The sequence below is a fragment of the Elephantulus edwardii genome, unplaced genomic scaffold (genome assembly GCF_000299155.1).
Source record: "Elephantulus edwardii isolate Elephantulus edwardi_28Jun2011 unplaced genomic scaffold, EleEdw1.0 scaffold00438, whole genome shotgun sequence".
Lineage (NCBI taxonomy): Eukaryota > Metazoa > Chordata > Mammalia > Macroscelidea > Macroscelididae > Elephantulus > Elephantulus edwardii.
Genome location: NW_006400188.1, coordinates 845900 through 857991, shown reverse-complemented (window position 1 = coordinate 857991; position 12092 = coordinate 845900). Strand labels below are relative to the sequence as shown.

The 12092-nt window shown below is 47.1% G+C and overlaps 1 protein-coding gene across 1 annotated transcript in view; it reads right to left on the bottom strand.

Annotated features, from left to right (window-relative positions):
* The window catches only part of INSR (insulin receptor), a 219832-nt gene that overhangs the window by 68188 nt on the left and 139552 nt on the right, over positions 1-12092 (bottom strand). The window contains exons 6-7 of the mRNA XM_006902677.1: positions 10220-10541; positions 3586-3734 (exon numbers count right to left, since the gene is read on the bottom strand). Coding sequence (XP_006902739.1) covers positions 3586-3734; positions 10220-10541 — 471 coding nt within the window. The remainder of the gene's footprint in view (positions 1-3585; positions 3735-10219; positions 10542-12092) is intronic.

Below are 12092 nucleotides of genomic sequence, written 5' to 3'. Positions count from 1 at the left end.
AAAAAACAAAACAAAACAAAACAAGAGCAACAATTAAAAACCCACTGTGGTTGGGCTAATTCCTACTCAACGCAGCCCTACACGATGGAGGGAGCTACCTCATGAGTTTCCAAGGCCGCAACATTTACAGGATCAGACGATCCCATCTTTCTCCACAAGCCTCTCTGTGGATGTGATGTGCTGACCTCTAGGCCAGCAGCTGCAGTGCTCAACCATGGCACGCCAGCATTCCACAGAGTCAACTTACAGGCTGCACTGAACAGCTTCTGCTGCTCAAAAGCCACCTTGCTATGCACACCCATGTTTATCGCGGCTTTGTTCACAATAGCAAAGAGCTGGAAACAACCCAAGTGCCCATCAACAAACAAATGGATAGAGAAGTTGTGGTATATTCACACAATGGAATACTATGCAGCAATGAAAACCAAGGAACTCACAAAACACTATGCAAAATGGGTGACCCTGAAGGACATTATGCTGAGAGAAATAGCTCAGTCACAAAAGGACAAATATTGCACAGGGCCACTGTTGTAAAACAGGACTGACATCAGGGTTGAGGGAAGGCAGAGAAGGAGGGGAGGAATGATGTATACTGCATTGAAACAGATGAGGGAGAGAACTGTTTAAAAAGGATATATAATTAGGTATTATTGTCATGACAGGAGTCGAGAACGAAGGCTGCACAGTGGAGTGGACTTGGGTGGAAGGGATTGCATAATAATGAGTTTTTCTTTTACTTTTCAAGGAGATGAGTGAATCAGGGGGGAGGCGTGGGTAGGGAGAAAAGTGCAATAATGAATGACTGGAAACCCTAAGTCTCTGTAAACTTTATTAAAATTAATAGAAAAAAGGTGGTATACTACAATTTAAAAAAAAGCCACCATGCTAAAAACACAACTGAAGTCATGGTAGCATGGCGTCTGTTGTCAGTGCTCTCGTGTGTCAAGGAGTCACAGTCTCATGTTCAACTGACCACATGTTGTACCCTTGTGGTGTTGTCTTCCTGACGGCTGATGTGCTTAGTCACACATCTGTGTATTGAATGCCTTCCCACCCAGGGGCCTCCCGCTCTAATCGTAGACTGGACACGACTCCGTTTTGATCCACACTGGCTAATTTTCAGAAACTGTCAAGTCTTCCCGGTCTGTCTCAGTCTGTAAGGTCCACGGGAAACCTGTCCATCGTGGGGGCTTGACAGGATTTTAAACACCAGCAACATAGCCTGGGTACCTACCATTCCAGCAGCAAGTCACACGGCCGGACAAATGAACTGGGGGGTGATCTGGTCAGTGTCAGGCCTAACCCAGTACACTGGTTTACTTGCAATCTCTGCCACAATAAGAATTTCGCCTTTTTCATTTAATAAATGTTTGCAGAATAAAGAAATACAAGGATTTTTTTTTAATTTTTTTTTTTTGCTGGTGACAGTATTCCTTTCTTAAAAAAAAAACAAAAACAACAGAGTAATGGGTTTTTTTTTAAAAAAATATACATATTTTTGTGTGTGTGTGTACCATCAAATCGGATCTGACTTGTACAGGAGGAGATTGTCCCTCCTTCCTCGGCAGAGCATCTGGTGGATTTGAACTATATGTCTCTGGGATTGCAGTGCAGCTTCTAGCCACTAGGCCACCAGTTGTTGTTGTTGTTTGGTGCTGTCGAGTCATAGACGACTCATAGTGACCCTATGAACGAACGGCCTGAGCACTGTTCCTACATAGAGTTTCCAGAGGTAAGCCATTTCGGAAATGGATGCCGCTCCTGCTTCCAGGCTTGTGTTTTGTTTTTTTAATTATTATTATTATTATTAAATTTTATTAGTTTTAATGAACATTTACAGGGATTTTGGGTTTTCATTCCTTCACTGCTGCACCATTCTCTCCACCCTCCTCCCCAGTTCGTTCTTCTTCCCCTGCCATCCGAATGTCTGTTTTAATTGTCCAATTGCCACAGTGCTTGTCAAAGTCAGTTCTGATTAATCTCCTTTGTCAGTGTGTCCTTTGCCATTCCCTATCACTCCTCCCTGAGAGAGACTTCACCCTGATTCATAAGGAAAAAGGGATGGCGTATTCTCTTAGCTACTTCTTGCTGAAAAGGGACGCTGTGGGTTTTAGGGTGAAGATCTTCTCTCACTACTCTAAAGGGCCCCTTTGGCAGTAGGAAACACATAGACTATTATGGAGATTGATTTTGGAATTTAGATGCACTGTTATTGATTGTGATTAGCCGTACATGTTCATATCCTTGAAGATGTATCATGGGGGTGTTGCAACCTAGAAGACACAAATTTTAACTAACAAGTTATAAGTACATGAGTCAAAAATTATGGAAAAGTAAAAGAAAAGATTCTTTCGTTGTTTTATCCAGGCTTGTTTTAGTCGGAAGCTCCAGCCAACACTGTCCACCATGGGTAACTTTTTTACCAGGATAACTTTTTTGAAGAACATTTTTATGGTGGTGAAAAAGAGAATTTTTCTTAAATAGTCTACAATCTGGCATGTTCCTTTATTGTTACAAATGTACAAATTCCTGGTAACTCATTGTTCATCCCAGCACTATTCACAATAGCCAAAAGTCAAGAACAGCTCGAGTGTCCATATAGACACAATGTGGTCCATCCATTCACACAAAAATAAGGAATATAATTCAGCCCAAAAGAGACACGAAGTCCAGATACCCGCTTCCACACAGGTGGACCTTGGAAACATGATGTTGAGTGAAGCGGGTCAGTCACAAGAGGACAAATATCGCACAACGCTCACACCGAGTTAACAAGTATAGAGGGACCAATGTTGAGTCCTGCTTACAGGGTGGGGAGCAAAGCCTCACAGACTACCAGTGACACTGGTTGTTCAATAGGAACACTGTCAATGCCACTGAATTGGACATGTAAAAAATTGATAAATTGTTAATGAGCATATTTTCATCATTTTTTTTTAAAGTAAATTTCAAGATGCCTCAAATCCAAACACAGAAAAGCAAGACTTCTGGGAATGGGGTCAAATGAAGGAGTTGATTTCTGGGTTTGAAATGACTCCTCACTGAGTTCAACCAATGAAAGGGCCACAGACAGATGCTGTTCTGACCCCGTGTGCGAGTCAGGGTCTCTATGGGTCCCCGGGTGGTGGAAAGGATTAAGTGCTCTATGACTAGCTGAAAGGCTGGCAGTTCAAGACCACTTAGAGGGGTCCCAAGAGCCCTGAAGGTGGTGGTGTGTGTTCCCTGCTACGTGTTTGGTCGCTGACATTTTTATTGTGGTAATTTGAGCCCTCTGGCCTTTCCACAAGGGAAGGCTGATGCCTTCAGAAAAAGAACAAAGCTGCCGTGTGCTGGACCAGCTGAACCAGCTGTGTGTGGGTTTTGTGGGATTTGGGGTTTCTCAAAAAGAAAGGCTTGGTGATATGCTTCTTGGAGATGACAGCCTTGAAGATTCTGAGGAAACCAGGAGTCAGAATCGGCTGGGGGTGTGGCACGGCGGTAACCATCAGAGAGTTTGCTGGCTCAGCCCCTCCTCTCTCACTTCTGGGGACAATGGAGCCCTCCCTCCCCATTCCCAGCCGTCCACCGGCTGCCCCGGGGACTTACTGCCTCCTCGGATGTTGATGATCAGGCTCCCGTTGATCACAGTGCACCCTCGGAGCTCCTGAGCGGACGTCACAGAATCAATGGTCTTCTCGCCCTCCAGGATGTGACAGACTTTGGGGCAGGGTCCCAGGCACGGGGTGCACATGAGGCTGGAGAGAGAGTCAAAGGGGTCAGGATGGGCACGGAGCTGTGCACACAGAATCCCCAGCCCAGCTCTGCAGGCAGCAGGCAGCGTGGAGTCCAAGGGACAGGACTCACGCTGTGGCCTCAGGCAGCTCTCTCAGCTGCAGTAGCGATGCCACTGAAGCTGGCATGTGCTTTCTGTGGGCGACCTCCACTGCAGGGCTGGGTATTAAGCACCATCCTTGGTCTCCACTTCCCTGAAGCCAACTTGGTCTCCACTCCCCTGAAGCCAGCAGCACAAACCCCCTTCCCAATATGTGACAATCACCAATGTCCTCAGATACTGCCAGTGTCCCTGGGGGGTGCAGGTCACTCCTGAGGGAGAATCACCACCCTAAAGACTCTTTTTAAGCACCACCCCTTGGTAAGGGTCTTCCAGCATTACCGACACCAGGGCTCACACTTTGATCACAAATGACAAGACCCAGATAAACACCGCGTGATCCAAGCACAGAGTACTACTGCTCAGTCACTGAGAGGCATGAAGTCACATGCGTGCCAGTCTGTAGATGAGCCTGGAAGACACCACGCCGAGCGAAAGAAGAAACCACTGTTGGTGGTGGTTGTGTGCTATCAAGATGGGAGCAACTCACAACTCACGTTCCAGCGGGTTTGTTTTCAGATACTAGAAATCACACAGGAGGAAACTGACCTTCTTTCTCCTGTGGAGCAGCTAGTGGATTCGAACCACCTGCCTTTGGGTTGGAAGCACAACTCCTCACCACTAGGCTCTCAGAGCTCCCCAAGAACCACCTGTTGTTGTTATGTGCCATCGAGTCAACTACGACTCCCAGCAAGTCTATGAACAATGGCTCTGAACCTTGTCCCTTCCTAAGCCAACCTCACCGTCTCTGACACACGTGACCCCACTGCAACTGTCACGGTGTCAACTCACCTCATCCGGGGCCTTCCTCTTCCACACTGACCCCCTACTCTTCCTAGCAAGCTGTCCTTTTCCAAAGATTGGTAAATGAACAATAGCACCAGAGAGGCACACAGCCCTTTGAACGTCCAACTACACAGGACACAAGGGCCGCATCTGTCTAAAACTCGGAGGTGAGACGGAAGGGGAAGGAGGGAGCAATGGCAGCAGGAGCCACAAGGTGGGGACAGTGCTGGCCAATGTGGGCACTGCCAGCAGCGTCACGTTGTTGGTTGCTGTTAGGTACCGTCCAGGTGATGAGGGCTCAGCAACCCCATAAACAAAGGTTCTGAATCTTACCCTATCCTATGGCATCCTACTTACCTCTGTATGTTGTTATTGTTGTTGTTTGTGTATGTGTGTGTGTGTGTGTATTTGTATGTATGTATATATATGTATGTATATATTTATATCTATATCCATTATCTATATCCATATCATCTATATCTGTCTATATCTATATCCATATCTATATCATCTATATCTATATTCATATCCATATCATCTATCTCTATCTCTCTATATCATCTACATCTATATCTAATCTATACCTATATTTATATCTTTATCTGCCATTTCCAGGCTGGGAAGATGAGCAGAACAGCCAGATTCTGCAAAGGTGTATTTTCTGGTTTGGGGTTGTGCAGTTGAGACCGGCGTGTGGCTATTGATCGCATTAGGGTGTAAAGCTGACTGGATTTGGCCTCGTATTTAAAAAGGCTTTTGGCAGCCTGGTTTTTTGTGGATCTCCCAAATTAAACAGGCTTGGAAGCAGGAGTGACATCCACTTCCAGAAAAGTTTGCCTCCAGAAACTCTATGAACTTGGAGAATAGATGAAAGTTTTGTGTTTAAGACTTTTGTTCGTAGAGTCACTATGGGTCATCTATGACTCTACGGCACTTAACAACAACAATGACCACATATAAATGTATGTTGTAAGGAGAGACTAGTCCTTGGAAAGGATGTCATAGTTGGGAAGGTGGAGGGACAGTGCAAAAGAGGAAGACCCTCGATGAGATTAACTGATTCAGAGACTGGGGTAATGGGGTACGTGTGTCAGAGGCAACAAGATTTTCACAGGACACAGTAGGGTTTAGGGCTGTTGTACACAGGGTCACTATGAGTCGCAGGCGACTCAAGAGTAAATAGCAACAACAAAAACATATATGTATGTGTATATATATATATATATATATATATATATATGCCTTTGAGCTGTGGTGCTGGAGGGAGTTTTTCTTTTGCTTTTCAGGGAGAGGAGCAAACGGGGGGGAGGGGTTTGTGCAGAGAGAAGGGTGCAACAATGAATGAATGGAATCCTAAAATCTCTGTAGATGTTCATTGAAATGAAAAATAAACAACCTGAATTTTTTAAAAAAAAGAGTATTGAGTGTACCATGGACTGCTAGAAAAACAAACAGATTCATCCTGGAAAGGGTTAAACAGGCAGCTCCTTGGAGGCAAGGATTCTGAGGCTCCGTCTAACATACTTTGGACTTGTTGTAAGGAGGGACAGGTCTTTGGAGAGGGACATCATGCTTGAGAGAGTGGAGGGACAGCGCAGGAGGGGAAGACCCTCTATGAGGTGGATTGGTTCAGTGACTGGGGTGATCGGGATGGGTGTGTCAGAGACAGTGTGATTGCCACAGGATAGAGCAGGGTTTAGGGCTGTTGTACATAGGGTCGCTATGAGTCGCAAGCGACTCAACGGCACATAACAACAACAACATATGTATATATGTATGTATATATGTATGTATATATATATGTGTGTTTATATATGCATGTGTATATATATGTGTGTAGATAGATGGTTGAACGGAATACCAATCTGCTCAAATCATAATATCATAATAATAATAACTAACTTGAACCTACTCCGGTGACCTAGGGGAAAGAAGCTGCACTAAGTTCGAATCCACCAGCTGCTCCATGGGAGAAGGATAGGCAAACTCCTCCCGTTTGATGAACTATCTCTGAAAATCCACCGGAGTGTAAGCTAGAGGTTGGTTGTAACTCAACAATACACAACAACAATGTCTTTATAGGCTTTTCCCCCTTAAAAAAACAACAGATGGTACCTAACAGTAACAACAACCACCCCAGCGACTCTGTCAGCAGAACAGACGTGGGGAGGTGGGTGGTAGCATACCCAGGAGCACGCTCAGGCTTGTCAGAGGACACTTCAGTATTTGTATTGGCATGAGCCACAGACATCCCCAAGGATCGTGCAGTGCACACAGGGAGCAAAGTTCTGAAAACGTCTTAGCCAAAACCAAACTTCCTGGGACAATGATTCACTGGGCCCGGAGACTTAGGACCACAGCCTGGGGGGGTGGGGATCGGGGGCAGTGTATTGGTCACCTGGCATAAAATAGCCCACAGATGTTCTACATTTTACTTTGGAGTAAAATAACGAGGGTCTTGTAAGCTTGTGACCAGTCCTCGGAGATGTAACTAGTGGCCTCTCCTCATCCAGTGCTAAGAAGCATGAAAAAACTCAAATGCTTTAGGTAAAAATTAGGGCAAAGGATTGGTGGTGCCAGGCGAACCACAGCCTCTGCTGAGACCGAGAGAACTAGCTGGTGCCCGGCTCCCACTGCTGATTGCTCCAGTCAGGATCACGTGAGCAGGTCCTCACCAAAGTGGGCAGAAAAGGTGGAGCAATATTCAAAATCATACATAAGTCCAGTGGTATGAGACTAACAGAGAGTAGAGGAACCCCAAGAATATGACCCTTAGTTACCCATCAACCTGTACCTGAACCACCTCCAAGGATCACCTTTCATCCAGACAAGAGCACGCCTTTCAGAGTGAACAATAACACCCTAAAGACTGCTTCTCCAGCAAACTAACATCAGAGACTCAAAGGGCAGCATTTGCCCAAAGCAAAAGGTCGCAAGGAAGGAAGAGGCAGGGTAGAAGGACGAAGGGCCTTGGGGTATCCAGGGAGGAAGCGGAAAGGGGGACCACAGTCAAGGTCATGAAACAAAATGTGTACAGAGCACTGAATGGAAAACTAATTTCCTCTGCAAACTTTCACCCAAACCGCAATAAAAATAAAATAAAAAAAGTTAAAATTAAGCTAATGTCTGCTGTTGGCTGCACCACCACTACAGCACGAAAGCTGAGGTCTGCTGGACCCGCGTCTCCCCAGCAGACGTCACGGGCCATTCTTCATTTCAAACATGAGAAAAACAGAAACATTCAAATCCAAAGGAAGAGAATAATTTTCCTGACCTCACTGATAAACTAGCAAAATATAGTTCCATCTGGCAGGCAAAGGTGATTTACAGAGGCCTATTTTTAGCCAACAAAGTAGCCAGGTCAGTTTTATTTTAAAAAAATAAATAAATAAATAAACAAACACAAAATCAAGGGAAACAAAGTATCTCGTGCTCACAGGCTCTGAAAATGATGGAAGAAGGCTTCCTAGAGACTCAAAATCAAAGCTGCTTGTCCTTCCACACTCCCCTCCTAGAGAAAGACAGTTTCCCTCCAGGGCCCACTGGCCCGGCTCATTCTCAGGCTCAGGGTGGAAGGCCTCCACGTCAGCAGACCCGCAGGCCCCTGGACCTGGGTCTGTTTCTGATTCCTTCGGTGTTACTTTGTTTTTGTTCAGACTCCCAACACAAAAGCCAGGAAACACATTTTTGAGACTTGGTTGGGACCCCAGACACCCTGAAATAGCTCCTCTGAGGAAGAGTCATCATCGCAGGTGTGCACCAGAGGTCACGCCCCCGAGGCGGGCAGGCTGCAGCCTCTCACCCAGATGGTGGGAACGTGCTGAGGACCCGTCCTTCAAAACACAAGGCTCGGGAGGGCTCCGGCAGGGCGGCCTGCTGGCCTCCTGAGACGGGCTAGCGCACTGGGGGGAAACGTCGAAGATGAGGGCAGTCCAGTGTGAGCGGGAAAGTCAGGGAAAGCAGAAGCTTTTCTTTTTTTTTTTGGTGATTTTTTTTTATTAATTTAGTTTGCTTATTTTTCATTTCAATGAACATCTACAGAGATTTTGGAATTCCATTCATTCTATCTTAACCACAGCAAGTTTGGGGGTGGGTGCACAGCGTGGTGGGGCCTTCTCTCTGTGCCCCATACGGGCAAAGGCAGCTTGTCTCACCTGGAACTGATACTGAGCCCCACCCCCACCCCGGCCACCCCCGGGGACACTGGTGGCAGAATATCCAGTGACATCTGTAGCTTGTCACAACCTTAGAGGAGGGCATGGGACACAGGGCACAGGATGGACCCCACTACGGAGAGGTCTTTCACCCCAAATGCTGACAGTGAAGTGGAGAGTGTGTGAGAGTGAGAGTGTGTGTGTGTGTGTGTGTGTGTGTGTGTGTGTGTAGCTGTGTTTGTGTTCTGTCTCTGCACATATAGTTGTGGTTGTTGTTGTGCACCATCAAGTGGGAACCAACTCATAGCTGACTCTCCACTGGGTTTTCAGAGGCTGTAAATCGCACGGGAGTTGAATGCTCATCTTTCTTCCAGCCCAGCAGGTGGAATCAAACCGTGCACCTTTGCAATGGCAGCATAAATTGGACCAATTCTCACTGGGTTGGCAGGTGTAAATTAAAGAACCCTCAGACCCCACTGAGACACCCCCCCCCCACCTCCACTCAGTGCGCGTCATTCCACAGTGCCGAGGGCTCCATGGATTCCTTAAGCCCCGCAGGTTTCAGCTGGGGTCAACGTGGTGCCACCTCAGGGACCACTGGGTTATGGTCATAGATACTTGTGGGTTGTGTGTCTTGTGTGTCTTTGTGTTTCTGTGATTCATGAGGTTTTAGAAACATCTGTCTTGAAGGAAGTACAACCGGAGTGCTCTTTAGAGGCAAGGATGGGGAAACTTCAGCTCATGTACTTTGGATAGATTTTTCAAGAGGAACAAATAAATCCTTGGAGAAAAACATCGTGATGGAAAAGGTAGACGGAAGACCAAGCAAAGAGCGCACTCTCAAAGACGTGGATTAATACAGAGACTAACACGGTGACCTTGAGCGTGACCGGGACCATGAGGAGACAGGGCAGGGCAAGGTTCAGGTCTATTCACGGGGTTGTAAGGAGTCGTAGTCAACCCGACAGCACCTGTCTACAACATATCATGTCTCTAAAGGGGGTGAAAGTGGCACTGAGTGAGTAGCGGCCAGAGATGGTTCCAACCTGATTGCTGAGAGTGAGGGGTTTTTGAGGGTTGGTTTTAGGGGGGACATCAGCAGAGTTGAGTGGTTGCAACAGAGGCCCCATGCCCCCCCAAAGCTAGCTTCTCGGGGGGGGGGGCAGCTTACAGGTTCCTCAGTTAAAGACTGGAGCAAAAGGAAGCATCAGGGAGTCCCTGGGTGGTGCAAATAGTTAACATGCTAGGAGGTTATCTCAAAGGTGGGCAGTTCAAGACCACCCAGCTATGCCTCAAAGAAAGCCCTGGGGATCGACCCTCTCTCACTTGGCCCATCTGCTCGGAGCTCACACACAGTTCTAACGGGCAGCACCCCCACCCCAGGCCCCGGGCCCTGCGCAGCACTCACTTGCTGGAGTTCATGGTGTATCCGGAGGGACACTCGGGGACACACTTGTTGTCGAAGATGCCGTACTGGTGGCAGCCCTGCCTCCGCGAATGTTTGCATTTGTTGTGTAGGTCCTGGCAGAAGCTGAAGTTCACACAGCGCCAGTCCTGGAAGTGGTAGTAGGGGGGCGGGCAGGTGTCCACGCAGCGGCCGTCCAGGTAGAAGTGGCGGCAGGCCACGCACTTGGTGGGGTCGTCGGGCTCCAGGCAGTTGCCCAGGCACTCGCTGTGGCAGCAGAGACCCTCGGCCGTGCAGCCTTGCGACTTACAAGCCGTGGGGCAGACTGTGGAGAGAGGAAAGCACAGCTGGTCAGCACCTCTGCTCTGACCACTGGGGGGGAAAGCGAACCCCACTGTTCCCCACCCCCAGCCTGAGTAACCAAGCAAAATCGTAACAATGACAGCCACCATCCACACAGCATGCCCCAAACTCTAGGTACATCTATGAACTCATTTAACCTTCAACAGGGAAACAGTATCCCCATAAATGCCTATAACGGACCGCTGGCTTGATAGAAATCATTTCTGTGACTGCAGGGTAAGGAGTTCAGCTGCCAAATCAAAGGTAGGCAGTTCGAATCCACCAGTTATTTCATGCGTAAAAGTTGGGCAGTCTCTTCCCATGTGATATATAGCTGTTGTCGGATGAGGACAAAGAGAGAGACAGGGACACCAAGGACGGAGAAAAGCAAGAGAGAGCAGAAAGGCAGGGGGCGAACAGCTCAAAGGCTGAAGCCCAGAACCTACCTTCCCTGAGTCACCAGGAAGTAAATCACAAAGAGAATTATTTTGCAAATGAAACGGAGTTTTTCTCTATGGTCAACCTTATGCTTGGCTCAGGAGGGAGGGGCTGGCAAAAATAATCCAAGAATCATGAAGAGGAGACTTGAAGGTTTGCCTTGGTGCTTGACCCCTGTGACTTGTCTCCGGAGGAATTCCAGCTTGAATTTGCACCTCCCTTAAATCCTGATACAGCATTTGGTTTATCATTTAGATTAATATTTAGTTTGCTATTTGGCTTCCATGGGGTCGCTCTGAGGCAGAATCAACTCAACTCCCAACAGGTCAGGGTTTTAAAAGGATGCTGACCTGTATAGGATTCACTACCATGCCTAGTTTCAAATTGTTAATCACAAATCCTATTACTGACGTTCGATTTGTTGTGGCCTGTGTGTTGCTCTGACGCTGGACACTATGCCATGTCACCAGTATTTTAAATGCCAGCAGGGTCATCTATGGTGGACAGGTTTCAAGGTTGCTTCCAGACTAAGAAAGACTGGGAAGAGAGGACTCGGGTTCTGCTTTCAAATATTAACCAGTAAAACTCTTCTCATTCACAACAGAGTATCACCACGTAGGGCTAGAAGATAAGCTCCCGGTTTGGAAGGTACAAAAACCACACAGAGGCTGCAACAGAGGACTGAGCAGAGCAGTGTAGGGGAAGACGGCCTTGGACTTGGCGAAAGGCTTTGCTCAGCTGTGCCCGGGGTCCCTGCACATCATAGCCAACTCCATAGCAACCAAGAACCATGACCTGAGGCCATCAAACCCAGAGCTGGCAAAAGATACAGAGTTGCACCACCATCATTTAGTATTCTCACCACATAGATACAATGTAGTTTGCTGTTAGGTGTCATTGAGTGCACTCTGATTCATAGCCACCCAGTAAGCACATCAGAATCTTGCCCTATCCTGCACCTCTGATATAATCTCCAAACAAGGCTCAAGTCCATCACTGCTGTGTCAACCCATCTTGTTGAAGGTCTTCCTCTCTTTCACTGACAATACAATAGAAGCAAAGAACCCTCAAAGTATAATTAAAAGCAAAATATAAA